This window comes from Stegastes partitus, unplaced genomic scaffold, assembly GCF_000690725.1.
Source record: "Stegastes partitus isolate 25-593 unplaced genomic scaffold, Stegastes_partitus-1.0.2 Scaffold982, whole genome shotgun sequence".
Classification (NCBI taxonomy): Eukaryota; Metazoa; Chordata; class Actinopteri; family Pomacentridae; genus Stegastes; species Stegastes partitus.
This window is the reverse complement of record NW_007578713.1, coordinates 215,897-238,116: the sequence shown is the minus strand read 5'-3', so window position 1 is coordinate 238,116 and position 22,220 is coordinate 215,897. Positions and strand designations below refer to the sequence as shown.

The window sequence follows — 22,220 nt, the reverse complement described above, 5'->3', positions numbered from 1 at the left end:
TTGCACCCACTGCTTCTAACATGATTATTTTCTCAGTAGCTTATCCACAGTTCGCTCCACTGCCCAAACCCTTCCCATGAATCACAGTCTAACTGCTAGATTTAAAGTTGATAACCCAGCAAACATGCCAGCTAGCTCATGCGGTTATTTTTTTTCATCTTGGCTGTATCTTTTTGCCTCAATTGGCACAAGTCAGAAGTACATTTCTGAAGCTTTTAATCTGTAACAAGAGGTCTTTACTTCAGGATTCACTCCAGGTGCTAGTAGCTTCTTATCAGGCACGTCTGTGATTTTTGTTCTGCATTGTCAAATTAATACTAGTCTGTAATTTAAACGCAGACCTTCCAGAGTGATATAAGAGGCTTCATGCATACTTAATCAGTTCTCCTGTCTTCACTGGTTAGCGTGATGGTCTGTGATGGTGCTGGAAGCCTTCTCTGAGGCCACTTACGGGATAGTCTGGGCTTATTCCTCTCTCATGACTCATTTCTCAAGTCTGTGACATGCATGCGGTGGGCTGACCACCAAGCACTTGAGATTCATCAGCGCTCGGGAGCTAAATGGCTTGTAAAAAGGTGAAATGACGTAAAATGAGCAGCGGTCAAACCCTGGTTCACCCTCATGATATCCTGCCCGCTCTCCGCTCGCTCCCCTCCTCTGCTCTCCGAGTTTATGAGGGAAGTGACTTCATGCTCCGTCCATTTGAAAGGCATGTGAGCCTTGGCTGCTGGTCGGCTGCACGTTGGGAGTGATGTCAGCTCTCTGGACTGGTCACCGCTGATTAGAGCTCACGCACAAACCGCTGGGAGGATGAAAACCTGCCTTTTCTCAGCCCAAAAAATTTCAGCCCTGATGACTGATGTGGTTCGGGAATGCGCTGCAGTTTGAACGGCTCAACCCGCCCTGGGTTTAGGAGCTTTATGTTGGGTGTAACAAGAATAGATTTTACTAGATAATTTAAGGTGTCATGATGAGACAATTCCCCGATGTCGCAACTGAGACGGTTTCCGAAAGAGAAACAAACACGAGTTTCCACAAAACCATAACTCAGTTCTATTAAAGAGCAGAAATGTACATCTTGCTACTATCTGGCCTTTAACAGAATGATTGAGGATCTGTTTGCTGCCAAATGTCTGTGTAAGAGAATACATCCTAATCTTGGATGCTGTGCTGCTCTGCCAAATACCATAAATGTAGATGTAAATGTTAAAGCCTGAAGTATAGAAGAAGAAGATTAAGCGACTCGCTGAGAAGATCTAAAAACTATTTTCACTCAGTCTGGTCTCCACAAAATAACATTTATATTGTACTGAAGGATTTTGCCAAATATGTTTGGAAAGGAACATAGTATCTGCTTGGACTGTGTTCACTGGCCATGTTTCCTCCACTTAATGAAACGCTGCTTGAGTTTAGAAAAGGATAAACTCTGGATGCAAACTGAAAAACACTTCATGGACTCTTTCAGTGTACGAGTCATTTTATACCTTTAAATGTCAGAGTTTCAATTTACCAAAAGGTAAATATTAAGCATCACACTTCATGTTTAGTTGTCAAGAAAATGTTTCCCGTTTTTCTCTAATGTGTGATTGTATGGACACAGAACTGACCTCTGAGGTATGAATAAGATAAACTGTTCATGTGCATGAATGGATTAATGAACGGGCATAAACAATAACCGCAAAAACAAAGTAAATGACTGCAAAAAGACACAAAACACCACAAAGAGATGCAAAATGGCTACAAAAAGACACAAAACAATCACAAAAAGATACAGAATGACTCTGTTTTTACTTGTAAAGACACATACAATGGCTAGACGGAGACAGGAAATGACACAAAACTACCCCTACACACTCAAACTGACCAGAAAGATGCATAAATTGACCACAAATACACAAAAATAATCACAAGGGGATACAAAACAACCACACAGACAAGTAAAAGTGACATAAAACAGCCACAGAAATGCAGAACACAAAGAGATGCAGTGTTATAACAGACACACTGACAATAGAGAAACTCAAAACATGCAAGACAACCACAGAACGACTACAAGACACGACAACTACAAAGACATACAAAATGATGGCAAAGACACAGAGTGACTAGAAAGAGACACAAAACAATCACAAAGGGACAGAAAGCAATTGCAAAGAGGCCTAAAGTGATCACAAAGACATGCAAAACAACCACAAAGGGACAACCTGACCACAAAGTGATACAAAACAACCAAGAAGAGACATAAAACCAACACACAGACAACAAACAACCACAAAGAAATGCAGAAATGAATACAAGAAGACACAAAACAACCACAGAAAGACTTCAACTGACCAGAAAAAATGTATGAATGGACCTCGACCACAAGGAGAAATGAAACAACTACAGAGTGAAGCAAATGTAACACAAAAAGACAAAAAAAATCACAAAAAATCTGATTTATTCAAAAAAAGACAAACTGACTGAAAAATAAACAAACCCAAAATGACCACAGAGTAAGGTCAATTGTGCACATCGTTCTATGTGGGTGTCTTGTTCTTGTGTAGATGAGGTCAGAGGTCTTTCATATATCTGAGTCCAGGGGCTTAAAGCTCTTTTCAGGTAGACATGTCTGTAAAGATTCTCACTCATCCAGCTCATGGTTATTCTCGTAGATTAATCATAGCAGCTGGACTTGCTTGAGTTCCTTGAAGACGTTCCACCTCTCATCCAAGAGGCTTCATCAGTTCTGACTGACTAGTTGGGAGTTCCAGATACTTACATCCTGAAGGAGCCCTTGACTTTCTGTTTCATTTGGGGGTTTGTTGCTCCTCCCCCTCATGATGCGAGTCATGAGTCCTGTGAGTTTCTTAAGCAATGAAGAGTTCTTCCAACCAGCAGAGCTAAAATAGGCTAAGTGTTTTGCAATCTTACAGGCAACAGAGTTAATGCTGCTGATGATGGGTCAAGACAAACACCCAACTGAAACCAAAACTCAAGTGTTAATGGCTCCTTAAGGATATAAGTATCTGGTACGCCCAACTAGTCAGTCAGAACTGATGAAGCCTCTTGGATGAGAGGTGGAACGTCTTCAAGGAACTCAAGCAAGTCCAGTTGCTACGATTAATCTACAAGAATAACTCTTTTCAGGTGAATAAACAAGTGTACAACATGAATTCATAAACGCCTCCTCTTGACCAAAGTGTTTTAATTTATCACAGTTTCACTCCTCATGACTGACACCAGCTGTAATATGACTGGTCACCAAGCCAAATGCATGATGTGTGCAGCCTATGCAGCACACATTTGTCGTTGTTCTGGATTCCCAAATCCAGCTTCCCCCAGTAAGACAACCATACTTTTTTTTTAGCCCTGAAAGAGCAGCTTTCCAAGTGTCTTGTGTGCAGCTGAGAGGCTCTCCTGCAGGGCTTGAACACGTGGAAAGCTCTCTGAAATAACCTGACTGCATTAAGTCTGAACCTCCGACCCAGTTTTCACGCTTGGTTTTACATTAAACTGGGCTGCATTTATGATTTCTATTTTTGTAGCAGCCTCTTTGCGGCCCTGCTGCTCACTCATCTGTGCAGCCTTAAGACCTCCATGTAAGGTGGCAGGAAACGATGGCAGCTCGAAAGGCAGGGATCATCTCCAACCTGTTACTCTGGATAAACCCATGTTTTCTGTGATCTGAAGTGTAGAACTGCTGCAGAAACCTTCTACTGATTAGTCTGTCAAATGTATGGAACACTGAAACTCTCCTCTCTTTGCCTACTGTAGTGTATTCAGAAGAGTATTTTCCAAAAATATCTTAAACATACTGAGTACAAATTTTAAATTGTGCTTTTTTGTGTGATCTGCACCAAACGTGCTGTCGTTTAAATCAACATACTGCAAAATTGCATTTACAGATCAGCCTGCCAGGGCTGGTTCCACAATAAAATGTGTTAATGCGCATTTGAAACTAAAGGGAGTGCACAAATATAGACACCTACAGGTGATCGTCATCCAGCATAAAGTGAATATTACCCAGTTTATATACTTTTTATCTGGATCAAACAGTCAAAGGTATGTCTTTGTGGAACTAGTGTTTCCTGTAATCAATATTCAAAGCCAAAGGAGCATTTGCAGATGTTTATGTGTTTGTCATGCTTAACCCTATTCAGGACTTTTGGGGTCTTTGGGACCCCAGGCCATTTGGTTTAGGTGACAGGTATTGTTATTTTATTTTTGAAGATTTATATATATAAAAGAGGGCCATATGTCATGCATTTGGAACCAAAAATACATCAACTTATCAGAAAATTTATTTAGTATAGTATAGAAGTCTATAATGAACACCAACAGATATTTTGCACATGTTTTTCTTGGGGTCCAGTGGACCCCGAAAGACCTTCTACGTATGGCAACATGAAAGTCCTGAATAGGGTTGATATCCATGTTTAGGCCATCTATGTTTGGAAAGTAGACAGTAATTAATATGATTTACAGATGGGTTATACTGTATGTAAAATAGCACCAGCAACAGGAATGAAAAATAGTACACTATGGGTCCCAAGTGAGACCCCCATTGAACATACTATGCTTGAACACAGTTGTTGTACGAGTTGGGTATAATTTAAGACACACCTGCATGAGTTTTTCCTTTACCGATGTCCTCTGTAACTTGTTAAAGTTGCGGGCCAAGGGGCGGTAGTAGGTGCTAAACTCGTGGTGGCTAGACTAACTCTGCCAGAAATCTTTATGATGACTTTGCTAACAGGAATATTACCGTTTAGCCTGTTTTGCTGCTGGTGTTAAACTTTGGCCTCCCCAACTGCTTTCGAATATTAATGTGATCGAATTTCAACAGTAAGTAAACACTGGGGAGTGAAGTTGTCCAGCCGATGTTAGAGGCACCCAAGTGCAGATGCACAGATTGTCACAATGCAGCGGACCTGTGCAGTTTCAATCACCATTTTACCGACCAAAATCACCATTTTGCCCTTCTGGGAAAACAAAAAAGTTGCTGACAAAGTTTGCAATTGCACTTTTATGGGGTGTGCCTTGGCAAATTGTGTATGCATTGAATAATATTATTTAGTCCTTTATTTATCCCTAATGGGGCATTTAATGGCAAATGACAACAACAGCACATTCAACAACCAGCACACACTAAGCCGTGAAATAAAAATATAAATACTAAACAGAGTACAGACAGACAGAACTGAATTAACTAAGTCTGTCAGCCGCATAGAACTAACAAGTTTATTCTTCAAACCGTCCACTCATTACATCCAAATTAATGGGGTACCAATAGAAAAATGTCAGTTTATTGAATCTGTATGTATATGTAGTATACAATGTGTGTCATATACATCTGTTATTTTAAAAACTCAATTTTGAAATGTTTTTTGCAGGAAAACTTCTACATACCAGATGCCAAAATAACTATACAACTATAACAAATACATTATAAACACTAACAATTGCAGTACTGGAGGATCTTTGAGCCTGTCTCCTCATTTATTACTTCATAAGTGATGCCTGTCAAATCTATGTGAATGTCTCAGGGAGGTTTAAAGGTCACTGAGGATGAAGTCAAATATAACGAGGGAACAAATTAAGCAGGTACATTGATGACGTTTGGTCGTAAATTGCAGGACAGAAACAGTTTTAATGACGTGGTCGTAACACGTGCCGGCTGTCGAGTGCAGATTACGATTGTTCTATTTCTGATACGACTTGCTGAAGATGGTAATGTGAGCCTGTAGTGGCATTGAAGTCCCAACTGTAAGTGTCACTATTTCAAGCACAAGGGCTTGATAGACTGATATTAGTCAAGCACTGTACATTAATGCAATGTCGAGTGGTTTTCCATGGATTCATTAGAGTTAAGAAGAACGTTCTCATTTACATCCTCATTTCTGTGGTATACGGTTAGTTTTTAGGGTGTTTTGTATATTTACTCGAGACATCAGAGTTCAGAAAGCACACTTCGATCGGTGCAAAGTGGGGCCTGTGTTGCTGCAAGGTCATTAAACTGGATGGAACCTCAGCTTGACCTGAGGGTGGCTTTAGTCTGCTGTCACACTTTAACTCTGAGCTATGATGGTTTTCCATGTATCACCTGTCTGCCACACCCACCACACCTGTTCCTACTTCCCCCATTGGCTCATCTGTTTATAGTCTCCCGATTAAACCTGCAGAACACATAGCAGCTTTCCAGATCCACTCTTTGCCAGGTTGTTTTTGTGTGTTTAGCTGATCACTACAGCATTGCTTCATCCTGACGACCTGTTCTGACCCCTTGCTTTTTTAGGGGACTTCGATCTCTGCTTGCCCTCTGGTTTTATTTGACAGCAAATCTGCCATATTGACCTTCCATTTTACATCTATCAGTCAGCCACCCTCTACTCAAAGATCCTAGTCTGTATTTTGGGTCCTCCTCCTCGTTTTCCTGACAATAAACATGACAGATGCTGGTGGTGATATAAAGAGCAGCTCTGTAAGTTTTATCACAGAGCGACATCAGTTTTGTAACGGCTCCATCCATAGTGCTGTGGATTGAGACCATTCTGACCAGCGCCTCTGACATAATACAATTACCGAGCACTTCAACAAATGCTCTGGTAATTCACAAATACAGTAAGCATTCAAGACTGTCTTGAACTTTGACTTTGTGCTTGCGTCAATGCAACAACATGATAACAAGATGTTTGTCAGTTTAGCTGTTATAAAACAGATGGTTGGATTGTATCACAGAATTGCATCTTTAGTGTTCTAATATTTCCCGATAGTTATCATTTTAGGTTTTTTTTTCAATGCAGACTCTCTCCTGTGTAATGTCTCTGGTCAGACCCATAGATGGTGTATAAAAGATGGTCTGAAAGGTGAAGCCAAGGTGCAAGCTACTTAAACCTGCATTCTTTCAAATGGCCTGTAGAGGGCGACTCCTCTGGTTGCGAAAAGAAGTGTGGTTCTATAAAAGCCTATGAGAAAATCATGTTACTTCTAACTGGATTTGTTACTTTAGTAAACATTTTTGTAATGAGTTTATGGTCTCGGTTTCTAGTTTAACTCTCCTTCAATACAGCACGGTGGTCATTTTAAACATTACAGTCCCATTTGGAGGAAAATAGACATTAAAGCAGGGCCTGTTTTAGTTCGCAGCTACCTTGAGATTGACAGGCCAGTCCTGAACTGTCACCCGTAGTGTCTTGGAGTCTCAGTTCGATCCACCACATGCCAGGCACATTGCTGGTTTCAAAAAACCAAGACGGCAACAGCCAAATTACAAACAGTAGACGACAAGCCAACAGGTGATAGCTAGGTTCACCTTTTGTGTACAGTTTATAGTCACAGTGGCAAAGGATGATAGAAAACCTGTAAGGACAATAAAATTGTAGTGTGAAATCTTTTTTTTAAATCTTCTGACATATGTTACATTTCTTTAATTTACAAAAGTGCAAACAGATCATATTCAGATCTACTCAATATAAGCCATGGCATGTGGGACTTAAACAGCCGCATTGAAAGTTGCAAATTTTTGTCTTGGACCACGGTGCCATTCAGTCCAGCTACACAGGTACAGGATAAGGAAGTTGATCAGTTTCTAACAGTAATTCTTATTTTTTGATTAGTTAATGTGATCTTATTGCAACAGTGTTTGGTGGTTCTGACTGAAACATTTTTTTAAACTGTTAAAGATTTTTTTTGTGGAAACAGAATTCAGGACATTTTAAAGACCTTTCATGACCTGTTCATCAGTTGACCAAACTGAAAAATCTCAAACCATTGGATTCTGGTGAGTTTTGTGACCCCCTGACTCCTTTTGTAGCAACACCAGCAGCCCAAGTTTTAATATTTCATTTGTTTATTGCGGTTGTTATACAGAGACTTGAACATGACCTATGTTACCCGAATACCAGCAGCCAAAGACACTGTCTGCTGAGATTTAAAAATGCAGTCTTTATTATGTTTTGTGTTTTTAAATTGCTGCAGCTCAGATGTAGTTTCAGAATTCAGATGCAAAGTTTTCTAACAAATTCCCAATATGATTGTTTGGAGGTGGTTGGAAGGACAAAAGCTTTGGCTATTTCTATTTTCTTGACCAATTAAACAACTGAAATCAATAGTAAATCAATAATGAGTCTTCTAACAAATATAAAACACCATGAGGTTGATTTTTTTATTTTTATTTTTTGGTTTGAATGAGCCCAGCCCATTATAGACCTTTTTAGAATATTAAATATGTAAATAAATTCAATACCCAATATTTTTTTATTTTAATACCATTTACAACAATATCGTTACTTATGTGTAATCTTTAAGCTCTTGTTTTTTGGGAGAAATTTGAGTGTAGTGGTGATGAGTGTAATAAGTTTGTCTGATATGAAGCCTGACAGAATCAGGTTGGGTTTGTTCACTGTTTCATCCAGGATTCGAGGTTACAGTCACGCTCCTTCAAACTGTGGATGAACCAGAAAACCTAATTTCCCAGTCGTGAATGCATTCAGACTCTTTCAAAGGGTGTTTGACCTGGTTGTGAACTCACAGTCAACCAGTTCTCCTAACGCTGATTAAATATAACATACTTCAGCTAATAACCAGAACTGATACTCAGAAACCTCCTTTTTTCGTCCACTGGCCCCAGTAGCTGTTACCTCCCAGAACTCTCTCACCGCTCATTCTGTTTTACAAGCTCATTTGGAAGAAATAAACCTCCAAACAGTCGGTGGCTTCCTGCCAGCTGAGCTCATGGAGCTCACAAACCTGTGGCTGGTGGAGGTTTCTCATTAAAACTGCGTCCTCTGACTGTGTTTGAGTGCTGGGAGCTGTTTGGATAACTGTTCAGCCGTGGCGTGGCCTACGGAAAAGGCGTGTTTATGTGTGAAGCACCCATCAATAACACAAGGAAATTCACAGTGTTTTGCATAAAGGCATGAAAAGGCAACACATACAAGAAAAGCAGGAAAACACTAACGGTCTCAAAAAGAATAAAATAAAGAGGTAGATGAGCGAAGAAAAGTACCTCAAAGGGTGGGCAAGGGAAAAGATTTACAATTTCCGTTGCATGCTGTCATTTACATTCCTGGAAAAAACATCCTTGAATTGTAACATGTCTTCATATCTGAAAAACAGAATAAGTTGAGGGCTAGAGACTCCCAAAATGAGCACACTGGACTATGACACAGGAGAGTGGGCTGTTATTTTGAGAAATAGTTGACTTGCTTTCTTAAATTTCATTAAATTTTCAGTGAAATATACAAAACGTAGACTGCAGGCAAACTTCTCTTCAACAAGCTTCTCCTGCAGGGTGAGATTTGACATGCAGTTATTCACACAATTGTAAGAGGTCGCCTACATTAACATTGCTCTTTTTAACCCCCCTTAGGCAACTGGCCAGTGTTGTTGTTTTTCTGGTGTGTTCAGGTTGCTGAATTTAGTCAGTAACAGCTCCACTGTCTCTGTGACAGTGACATCTGAAAAATCAAGTTCTGATTCAGCCAGATCAAGTCACTGACACTGATGTTATTGAACTAAAAATTCCCAACAGCAGCTCTGCCGAATCTGATGCAACAGAAATGAAGCTCAACAATGCTGCATCCATTCACAGCAGTATCAAGCAGCCTCTTCACTGAATGTGGAACGCTCGCCTTGCTAAATATGGCATCAGGTTGCATTTTAAATACCTGACACAGGCTGGTTCCAGTACAGCTTGATAGAACGTTTTTTTTTATGTCAAACATTATTTAGCTGTTTGTGTATGGAACCGTATCACTATCCTACAGGGCTGCAGCTCCCGAGTTATTTTGTGCTGATAACGATGGCATGATGTTATCAGAGAAGGTGTCTGAAAAGAGGTTTTTCTGGTGTGTCTGAGGAGGTGTTCAAAGCAGTGAGGCATAAAGAGAGATATTTAGAGAATAATGAGATCTGTGACTGAATCAATACTAAAGCTTTTAGTGAGATCATATGACTCATAACCCAAATGTGACTGAGAGGTTTAGATAAATGAGAGAAGTGGATTTGTTTTTGTTCTCCTGTGAAACAGTCCTCCATTCATCTCTGAGGACTGAAACTCTCCTGCAGCACACATGACTGACTGCTTTACTTTCCCCCTTATGGTGAATTGCAGCGTCAGGGCCGGAGCTCTTTAAACCACCTCGTGGAGCCGCTCGCTCCCTTATATAGTCATATTTGAATCTACACGGCTAAAACATGTTACACATGAAAAAGTTGAATTGGATGGTGTTGACAGCTGCCGTTGAAGATGACTGTCGGATCTGTGGCATTAAAGTCAACTTATACAAGATGTCATATTAAACATTACATGTACAGTTACAGATCATCAGCACCAGAAATGCGATACAATTGCAAAATAGAGCAAAATAAGTAGTAATCAGACATCTGTTCGACAAATTAAACACCAGAAATCATATTTGGGGCTGCAAGGTGACGCAGTGGTTAGCACCGTTGCCTCACCACAAGAAGGTCGCCGGTTTGCCTCCCGGTGAGGACACCCGGCATCTTTCTCCATGGAGTTTACATGTTCTCCCTGTGCAGCGTGGGTTCTCTCCGGGTTCTCTGACTTCCTCCCACAAGGTTCAAAAACATGTTGAGGTTAGTTGGTGATTCTAAATTGTCTGTAGGTGTGAATGTGAGTGTGCTTGGTTATTTGTCTCTAAGTGTAGCCCTGTGATAGACTGGTGACCTGTCCAGGGTGTCCCCTGCCTTCACCCTAAGTCAGCTGGGAAAGACTGCAGCCCCCCTGTGACCCTCGTGAGGATTAAGCGGTGTATAGATAATGGATGGATGGATGGATGCATGCAAACAATCCGACTCCAGTCCATAGTGGCTCTAAATATACATAAACAAATTTTCAGGAGGATACATTTTATCTTTATATACAGTATAAAAGCTTATAGTAAGTACTTTGTTATAAATTGTCATGGAGTAACTTCATGACATTAAAACACAACTAAAAACATGAAAGCTTTTTTTTTCTTTTTTTCTTTTTTTTTTTCATCCACTACTCATTGACCTGTTGGTGGAGCATAAAAATAAAAAGTTTATTTATTTTAAAACAAGTGAAACCAGCAGACTATTTAGGCAAAGAAGCCAAATGTAAGGAATTCTCCTTAATTCAAACATTATTAATTGGCATCAAGTTCAGAACACAAAATCAACATGTTTCCTACCAGCTTCCAACTTTTGATTATGCTTCACTTATAAACCAAAATCCATAAACTTTCTCACAGCATTATATGAAATCACCACAACAGCATATTTCCTGCTGATTTAAAGGCACTGACTGGAGAATTATTGCCATCGGCTGTTTGTCTCACTGTTATTTGAATTGCTTTTTGCCAGTTTTCTTGAAATGAAATTAAGATCTGTGCTACAACTGGAAACCTAGCTAATATTACAGTCAATCCCACAATGCATCCAGCATGGCAAATAAATAATACAAAATTGCATGACAACTAAAATGGGTGTCTTGAGTCAGCCAAAAGGTAATTACACCCATATTTAATGAGTGAAGCGTCATAGTTTTACTGCATTTTTCACTCTCACATGGGGAATTTTGCTCCAACACAACCATTTTGTGTTGTTCGCTCACAACTGAAAGCGATGTCTTTTGTGCTAACTGCGCTGCTTGGGTCATACGTGCTACGGTATGCAAACTGTGGCACATGTCGTGTTTGCTTTTCATCCTGTAATGAACAAGGGATGACATGCATGTAATTGTGCCAGCTCATGTTGTCAGTGCAGCATGAATGTCAATAAGGAAGAGGAAACAATTACCGGCCCCAGAAGAAGAAATACCATCATGATCTATATTTACCCTGGAATACGTCTCCAAATGTCACGACAATATGAAGAAATGCAAGGAAACATGATCTGCTGAATGTTTGGTAGCTGCTCGTGTAGACTGGCTGCATGTGACCTCTGTTTAGCGCAACTGCAGAAGCGTTTTAGGCTCGCGGCTGTTTGTTTACCACAAATGTTGTTGTGGAGGAGTGTGAGAGCTGCAGCTGTGAAGTAAAATGGAGGTTCAGGCATCCGTGGGATTGCTGATGGCTTATAAATTGATAGCCCTGGAGTTTCCCCCTTGTTGGACTCTGCACACAAGTGGGGAGACCCTAAAAATACCCCCTTAAGTTTCACCAAACAAACAGCTGCGACTGCTGCAAGGACGGCCACCAGTTGTATTTACACTGTAGCTGAGTGACAGATCAGACATTTGATTAAGTTACAGCTCTTTGCAGATTGATGTATTCATACCATGTCAGCAGAATGGAAGAACATTGCAAATCCCCATTATTCTGACTTGTGCATTACTCTAAGGTGTTAACCTTGTAGTCGCACCAGATAAAAGTGCTAATATCAGTTTTTTTTTCCAATATTATGACCTGTGGCGGTGCACTTGCAAGTGTTGTACCATCAGCCTGTTTGCAGCTCTTCAAGTGAAAGATCAACTTGTTCTTGATATCTCAAATTGGGAATTGGAAGTTTGACACAAACCTCTTGGTTGCTTGCAAATGGACTTAAACACACCTCTCATTGAGCCAGATTTAATCTTTGCTTCTGATGTTTTCACTTGAAAAACATTGGAAAACGTAAAAGACACGGAGGTGGAAGCATTCAGATCATTTACCTAAGTTAAAGCATAAATAAAGCAATGTGAAAATACTCAATTACAAGTAAGTCCTGCACGAAAGGTCCTTTTTTATATTATTATGTGACATTATTTTAATAGAAGCAGCTATTACCATTGCAGGTGGAGCTACTTTATTTCCAGTTTTGTATCCTAAAACAACAGCTAAATCTGTTGGATCGTCACAGGATTATTGGGAGAGGAAAGATGAACAAATAAAGTTCTGATAACTGAGATCTGAGATATTTGATCATTGGAACATTTATTGAAATGAAACATTTGTGAGAAGTTTAGAGCGACAAGCTGTTATACAGACTGGTTAATGTGTCACTGACTACTCACCGCTTCTCGTGAGAAGCCCAAAAGTTCGGAAAGTTGGGTTTAAATTGTGTATTGTATCCTAAAAACTTGCTGTATCCTGCATTGTGTAAAATTTGTTGAATACATGTAGTGCAAATAAGATACAATATTTCATAAGAAATAGAAATTGTCAGATTGATAAACTGACTAACATTGCTATTTCAAGAACTAGACTGCTTGCATGACTCAAAAACGTCTCGTGAAGGGGTTTTTTTTTCTCCCAAACCTGCTTAGAAAACAGCAAAATTGAGATACGTTGGTTTGCAACATCAACAAGGCCGATGTTTTTCTCAATCGTATTTAAACTAGATGTGCATGTTGCACTCAGCGGAACACATGCCTTTGAGACACTTGTTGATCCGAGGGTTGAACCAGTGACCTTCTCATTATTGGACGAGCTTTCTAAACACTCCACTGCCAACATACCTCCTCCACCACTTATCCACTGTAGGTCTCGTGTGTCGGCCACGGGCCACAGCTGTCTGACGTTTTATCCGCATGGAGGTGTAAATCAGAGAGACCAGTTTAGACCCATCACACCTCCGTAAATATCTCTCCAAATATACAATACGCTATTTATTCAGCAGCTTGTGTGCTTTTTAAAGTTTGTTCCATTGGAGTTTAATGTGCAGACTTAAAAAAAGGGGGACATTTTGAAGTCTTTTAACCACAGAGGTTACTTGCATTTTAGGGTAAACTACTATTTTATGTGCATATACAGAATACATCTCTTATATAAAAGACTCAGATAGTAAACTGGATCATATAACTGTAGGTCAGTTATGTGGAGCATATGGCCAAAAGTATAAGGATACACGAGCATTACAGGTAAATAATGTTAAACAATAAGGCCACTTCACTAAAATGTCATTATATGCTGCAAAGGCATCGTCTCCAGACATTCTTACCCTGAACCTGCCGCTCAGACAGCATGCGAGCCACGCTACATTGGAGGTTGTTGGGGTTTGACTGTGAAGAGTAAAGACACAACTTGTAGTTTAAAACAAAGAAGGGACAAGGTTGTTTGTGTTTTGAAGGACCTCTGACACCCCAGCTTCTTAACCAAACCAACATGCTTGGCCCTCATATGCTGTTGCATCAAGCAGCCCGGGACTCCATGATTTCACGTAGGGCGAAATGCCGAAGATGTGCTCACCCATAATGCTGGAAATCCAATGTATTCACACTCACAGCATTGACACTGTCGCATTGGTTTGTTCACTTTGAAAGAACTTCAATAGTTGTGGGGTAAATGAAAACAGGATAGGTACTATAGCTCACCCCTCTCTCACCTCTACACAACCTGGCCTTCCTGGCCCTGGAAGGTTCCAGATGTTGGGTAACACAGACACCCTGTAGCAAAACTTTAAAAAAAGGTGGTGAGGGTGTCCATGCAGTTTGGATGGACCGTAAATCTAACTTTAGGATGTTTTTACCCTGACGGATTTGTTTGTTCCAGTTATGGTGCAACTCTCAGACTAGAATCTTCCATCAGTGCTTGACTCTCGATCATAGCGTAACACTGATGAGGTCATTCTGTGAAACGATGCTGTGAATCAGAGTTCTTCTTGTGAAGGTAAACTGTTTAAACAGATAAGTTTACATATGTGGGACTTGATACAACACTGTGTTGGCACATGCAGACTTGGGTCAGTTGAGACGCGTAAACCTTTTGATGCAACACTTGGCCACCATGATGAAAACTGTCCAACGAGTAAATAAACTGTCTCTATTTACAGACCTTACACTCACTGTTTACTCACTGTTTCAGTTCCTGTTTAGGAAACTACTTGCATTGTGGCAATATTCATTAACAATTATTTTCAGCTTTATCTTATTTTAAGCTTGGTGTCAGCACAGTTTCAGTATAACTATTTTTTTTTTTTTTTTTTTGCGTATTTTGGGCATAAGTGGTATTTCTCAAATATGACATTAAACTAAAATGGTTTCTTGTGGACAACGGCTAATACAATTATACAATATGCTATACCTCGCGACATGTAAAATGTGCACAAATATTGATTCCAACACTTCACCAAATGAATTTGAATTTTAACAGGTACTTTTGCAATCTTACTGACAAAGCAGTGCATCTTTAATATTGAGATTATGAATCATACATCCAATAAAACTGTCCCAGATGCCCCACAAATTTTACATGTCCAATCTTCACATCAATTTAAAGTAATCCTAATTGGTAGCTCATGATTTCTTGATCAAAGTCATCAGATTTGACTTCTACCAACACATTTATGGGATCCAAAGACCTCTAAAACTTGATGAAAATGTCTTCTTCAATGAGTAGTGCGCGTTGGACTGCAGCAAAAGAAAGATGGGTATAATAAAAACCATCTTCAGCTACCCAGTGCTCTTAATGCTAACCGCTGCAACAAGGAGGATTTTTATAAAGGAGAGCCTAAAATGTCAAGGATGTCATGGCCAGATCAACAACTGGACTCTCAGCACACACATGAAGAGTACCTTCAGACAGAAGACCTTCCTATAAAAACGTTGTCATTTACTTTTACAAGCAGAAAGTCATGTGCATGCAGCTGCTTGGTGTGTACCTGAGTGTCTCTACAGTTAGTGTAGTTATAAAAGCACCGGGACACAGAACCCCTAATGTGGATTGATTCCAGATTCTCATCCAGAACTTCTCAAAAATGTTCTTCATCTGAAGCCCGAACCTCCTGCTGCCTCAGGCTGGTCTTGGTTTTGGATTTTGTCCCCCCTGGTCTGGCCTTTCGTCTCCCAGCTCACCATGCTGACCATCACAATGAAGACAGCTCTGTGGTTTCAACGTGTGGGAGATCTTGGCTTCTCCCCTGAAACAACTATTAATAACAGGCAGCGGTAACGTGGTTGCTACCATTTGCCTGCCAGGATTCTCTCTGGCTGAGTCACGGCCTGCTTTCATCCAGACCTGCAGCCCCGACGACCTCTGGCCTCATTCAGATCCAATAACCTATAACCTGCTGTTTTCTCAGGACCCCGTACCCAACGCTCCCAGCTGTCGATTTCGTCATTGTTTGTTTAAGCTCGTACGACATCAGTGAGTGTAGTAGTAACGGCTTACTGACTGGATTCATTCTCCTGTGTTGCAGTGTTTTCAGTTTTCACACTGATTGACAGTATGTGATCAAGCAGTCATGAGTATCCCAGTGTTGATTACATTGGGGATTTGCACGCAAAGAAGTCTGGTTCTATATTTTATATGTAAACCTTTCAGTCCCAATATACAAAGTCCTGTCTCTTTATCTCTTACCAAACCCCTCTGTTGCCACCATATTTGTTCCTGTTGTATCACTGGACTAAATGTATGCAAGAGCAGTATCCCACTTTCTCCACAACACTCCACCTTGCATATTTGGGTTTTTCAAAGTCATAAGACGTATCCACTTTTCTATAATCATATGATCCTCACATGTGGAAAACAAGAGTAATACTCATAGGTCACTAACCCAGCATACTTGGGTCCATGTAAACAGACTCAAATCCTAGTATAGGACACAAAAACTAATTGATAATACAATTATTATTAAACAGCAAAAATTGAGAAGATTTTAGTTATATGACAGTTGAACTATCAGCAAGTTGTCTGTAAATGTTCAATAATGATGTAATACTTTTGAACAGATGCACAAACCCTGCAGAGAGAAGACATTGGACTGTTTCGATGGATTAGACTTCAACACCAGAAAAAAATGTCATTTCTGGTTTCCAAACAAGTTTCAACCATGACAGTGGTCATTATTTAACCTTGACCGACCCCTCCTCATGATCTTTCAGTCAGTTATGTGTCTAATCCTTACCCAAAGAGATGTGAGATCAGAAAACTGTTTTAATATGGCACTAGTTTGTTTTTGGGTATTAGCTAGCATATTCTGGTTTCTCAAAATCAGAAAAAGTGTTTATCCAGTGTTTTGAATCAGAATACGATGAGATGGGATACTCCTCCATGTAAACACCCTCACTGTGCCTTTAATGCACTTTTGATTGGCCCAAGCTTGACCTGATTGATTGCACATCCTTGCACTACATTGTAACTATTCCCATCATCACATTTTCTTTTATTTATCATGGGACGCAATGAGCCTTCTTCTGCAAATCACTCTTCCAAGAATCAATATGCTCTACAATAGCTGTCAAGCAGCGATGAGCCAAAACATATATGGAAAGAGCATCACACATGAATGTCTGGGATGTGTCAGACAATAAGTGAACAGCTGGCTGTCATAGTAAACGTGTTAGATGACAAGTTCCAGTGTCCAGACGAACTGATGGGAGTGTGTTCAAAGTGGCAAGGCTCATGCTTTAGGATGTGCTGGACCACGTTCTTATCTCCAGTGATTTCAATTCACAGCTTTAGGGCTTGCTGCTGATGCCTGGGCATCCTTAGAGATCTTGTTGTCTGTTGGTACCATAACTAGACAATAGGCAGGTGTTCCAAATATATAATCTATAACAGTAAGCACTTCCTCCAAAAAACAAGTGTCGACACTGGCATGTTTTGGCAAACCCCCAATTTGCCTTCAGTGACAGTGTTTCTATCTGAGCATAAAGCTGATGTTAGTAAAGCTTTCGGGTATGGCTCATAAGCTGTGGGTAAGTTCAAGTTACTGGAACTCTGAGGTGGGGTTAGAATATAGTTAAAGACAGGAAAATATGTGGCTACACTTAAAAACAAACAACCAAAAAAACCAACCAACTCATGAAAGTAGGATGTTGTATAGGCCCGTCCACCACCCCAACGTTCACATTACTTTGTTAAGATCAATGAAATTTGAATTGATACGCATCTTGTTCGATGTTGCTATCGACTGGGGGGGAATAATGAACTAATCTGAAACATTTTATGTTCAAATTGCAAGAAATGATGATCCATCATTGTTGCATTCTTCAAAGAGAGATCATAAATCACACTGTCATACTGTTAGGTACCATCCAAAAACTGACAACTTGGTTATTACATTTTACAGTCCACAAGTATCATTTAGTATATTTAATTCCATGAAGTACAATATTTCACACAACAGACTCACTGTTTCAAAAAATATATATAACGTTACTTCCCGGCAGCTACAGTACTGGTGCCAGTTAATTTCAGTACACAATGAAAACCATCTTGCAGGAATTGAAACTTTGAAAGGTAAGATAGGTAATCCATCATGAGGAAGATTTCAGTGCTTTCACAGTATTTTCTTGTCAAAGTCATGCTGTCATCACTTGTTAATATTCTTTTTGTGGTGCGTTCAAGAAGAGCCAAAAACATGAGACTGAGCTGAAAAAAATCCTTCTATTAATGTGTTACGTTTCCAAAGTAAGCCTTCGACTCAAGTAATTCTCTGATGTGAAAAAGTGACTCACGCCAAACTGAGACTGATGAGAAAACTTACAGTATGAATATGGCATTATGCGTAACAAACATCTGCTCGTCTTTTCATTTACTGGAATCTATTTTGTCTCTCCTAATAGGTAAAAAATGCGTTCCAGGAACTGCACCATGGAGGGTCCAGAAGACGGACACATTCAGCCCGCTAAAGGTTTCATCAAGCAGGAAGAAGAAAACACACCGGAGCTAATAAAGAGGAAGATGAAGGTTCAAAAAGAGGAGAAGGACGGGAGGACGGGGGGCTCGGGAACAGCGAAGAAACCTCAGAAACCTGCAGAGAGTCGTAAAGCAGCAACTCCAGATCTGTCCAAGAAGGACCTGCTTCAGCTGCTGGGAATCATGGAAGGAGAAGTTCAGGTACGAACTAGATTCACTTTGATTCCTGTAATGACACATGATCGCCCTAATGTTAAAATTGAACTAATAATACTTTGAAATATGTGGAACAGTTGGTTCTTGAATACTTAACTCTGCTCTAAACAATCAGACTTAATATAATGATGATGTTTCTCAGTATATTGTAGCATCATCTGCATAGTTAGAGCTGCATTTTTCAATGTTTGTGGTCATTTTCCACATTTTTTGTCCACATTTAGATTTTCTGGATGGGTCATTTTGCTTTTCTTTTTTTTGTGTATGTGTGTCCTTGTTGTTATTTTTGCATCACTTGTCTTGTATCCCTTTGTAGCACTTTCGTGTGTCTTAATGATAATTTTGCACCTCCTTGTGATTATTTTACATCTTTTAGTTTTACACTTGAAGCAGCTGCTTTGCGTCTTTCTGATGCTGTTTTTATGCACAGCAGTCTCTTAGAAATGTTGTTTATGTACAACTAATTTGAAACAGCAATTATGATTTAAAAGAGACAGATGATTGTTACTGTACTCGTTTGACAAGTGATACATATACTGAATTTTTACAATATGTTCACCGGTGACGGATGTTTTTTAGCCAAAATATCAAATCTTGCTGCACAATATAAGGCCTTGTCCACGTATACACTGGTAAACGTACCTTTTTCTACACACAAACACAGCTTTTGACCAGTGACAATAGGCCTTTTGGGTATTCAGAAACTCAGTTTGCGGTGTTGTGTACTGTTGCCTTCTTTGTTAAATGAGGCCAGTTTGTGCAACAGCAGATGTGGCCTGAATAGCACTAGCCTTGCAGTCAGGACTTTTTACACGTTAACACACAAATGCACAGTTACTCTTCCTCTATTTTGCAGAACACAGGCATCAGAATAACCCACACATCTGAGTCCTGCCTTCTTCAACGTGTCATTGTTGTTAGCCGAACAGCACCAGTTTATTTTCCAGGTTTCTGATTGGCCAACATGGCTTTAGAGTTCCATCCCCACCTGTTGCTTTTCACAGCTCTTCAATTGTGTTTTTGAGTTTTTATGCAGATTATTTGTTTTGGAGAACAACCCTCACCATGTACATGTAGGCTCAACATACAACTTTCTGACTCCCTCCCTCTGACATAAACTCTAACCATAAACATCTTGTGTGTTTTTTAACAGCATGAAATGACATTTAAAAAGCTTAAAAAGCGTAGACATGCTATTCATACACAATCCCATAATAACACATCATATGGGAACACCACCAGAAACACCACGGTCTGGTTTAACGCAGGGAAATGTCCTAACTTATATTTAACCAAAACCACCAACTTCCCTTCATCAAAGCCATTTTGTCGACCAAACTGCTAAATCTGGTGTGAGAGAATTGTCACTTTACATCCTTTTGCAGCTCACTTTTTAAATGTCGTGGTTCACTCTTTCCAAAAAACAAATTGTTCATATTCCTGCCAGTGATTTTGTTGCCGCCACAACATAACTGGCAAAGCAATTTAATGAAATAGAATTTCAAGGACACAGCAGTTATTGTTAATTTTACTAAAACTAGTGAAAGGAGTCTTTTTATTTTAAGTCCACATGTTTATACTCCTACATGTTTTTGATTTTTTGATTGATTGATTGAGATATTTATTTCAAATATGTAAAGACAAGTACCAAGTAAACAAAGAATTAATATTATATATATACATACACTTGTTGTGCCTTTTGTTAACACTCAAATGATGACTCAAATGATAGAGCTCTTCAAGCAACAGTTTAAAATATGATTGGCCGGAAAGTATTTCTTAAAAAATAGTGTACTGCTGGGAAGTGTTCTGTTTCTGAGCCAGAGATTTCACAAGCTGGTAATTGTTGAATCACTGGACATGATCAGTGTTATGACGAGTTGGCCCAGTTACAGTTTCATAGTGGAATCAAGGTGATTTGTTATTAGTGGAGATGACTAACAAATACTCATCTGACAGCTCGGTTGCCATGCCAACTGAAGTGTTGATTATTGTCGTTTCCAGAAACAGTTGGATCCTTTTTTTTGCTCTGCATGGGGATGTCATCAGCTTACAAAACCATAAATGTAGTGGTGTTTGTCATCAGTGCTGAGACATATTGACATTTCACAGTGTGATGGGTTAGGTTTTGAAAATAACCTTTTGCCGGTGTGGAAACGGCCCACCAGCTGCTGCTGGCTCCAGTCTGATAATGATTTTCTAATGGAGGCACATTTATAAACTCGTCTCCAGAGAGGCAGGATGCTGCTGCCTCATCCTCTGTTTCCATCCTGCTCATCTGTTTGGGCGTGTTGAATATTTTCCATTAGGCAGAGAAATACTCAACATGCAGCCACATTTCACACAGAAAGAGCTGCTTTTCTTCTGCTTTGTTCCACATTTCAAAAGCCTCAAATGAAAGCAGACTCAGTGGTTCAGATTTTTAAGCATTAAAGAAACGTTTTGCTACAGCCTGAGGAAGCCAAAATGAGGCAATACTATACATTTTCTTCTTGTCCGCAAATCTCATGAATGATTGTATCCTACAACAAAATACGTCTTGTATTAAAGACTGAAATATACACAGACTGGGTGTTAAAGATGAACTTGGTTCTTTCAGGTCTGAAATGTGAAGTTAGTTGCCTTATACCTGCATTCTTTCCAACAGTCAGCAGGGGGCGACTCCTTTGGTTTGCAAAACAAAGTCCAATTGTATAGAATTCTATGCGAAAATGATCCTGCTTCTCACTTCATCTGTTGCCCTCATGAACATTTTCCTAATGAGGTCATGGATACAAATGCTAGCTTCAACTCTTCTTCAAAAGAGCGTGATGTTCTTTTTGGAAATGATGGTCCTATGTAGAGGAAAACAGACTGTAGAATGTATGTTTTAGGGCGGTGCTTCCTTGTGACTGTACACAGTGACCTCAGGTTCTCCAGTCAATCCTTGTCATGTTCAGTTTCAAAAGGCCAAAATAGCGAAGGCCAAATTCCAAATTTGAAGCATCAAAATGATCATCCACAAACAACTGGGTGCCATCATGGTTTCTACGTCCCCCTTTCATACGTAGTCTGTAGATATATCTTATTCCTCTGTGCCATTCAAACACACCAGTGAGCCAAACTGTTGGACAACATGTTTCTTCATCAGAGTAAACACACACACTGTAGTTCATTTAGTCCCACAAACATTCTCCTGCTGCCACAAATACTCACTAGAGGACCAAATGATTAAAGTGATGCTGAAATTAGTCGCCAACAAATGTGCTGCTTCCTCCAATCTCAACAGTGTTTATTAAGAAGGAATTTATTTTTGGAAAATTAATGAAACTTTTTACAAATGACGCCAATGCTCAGCTGGTTTTAAAGATGTTTTTAAGGACAAAGCGTTATCCTGTAACATTTTTTGGCCAATAGGTATTAAGAATACAAACTTAATTTTCATTTCACCATTTTAGCCAAAGATGGCAACAATAACACTGAGATACCAACAATATT

The 22,220-nt window shown here is 39.7% G+C and overlaps 1 protein-coding gene across 6 annotated transcripts in view; it reads left to right on the top strand.

Moving 5' to 3' along the window:
• filip1b (filamin A interacting protein 1b) overlaps positions 1–22,220 on the top strand; it is a 60,240-nt gene that overhangs the window by 12,384 nt on the left and 25,636 nt on the right. For 5 of the 6 annotated variants that reach the window (XR_520690.1, XM_008294646.1, XM_008294645.1 and 2 more), the window contains exon 2: positions 18,455–18,728. Coding sequence is in view for 5 of the 6 variants with exons in the window: in XM_008294646.1 (XP_008292868.1) it covers positions 18,462–18,728 (267 nt within the window). In the remaining variant the exon portion in view is untranslated. Of the gene's footprint in view, positions 1–10,064; positions 10,086–18,454; positions 18,729–22,220 lie in introns of those variants that run through there. The other variant, XM_008294644.1, reaches the window with a different exon arrangement.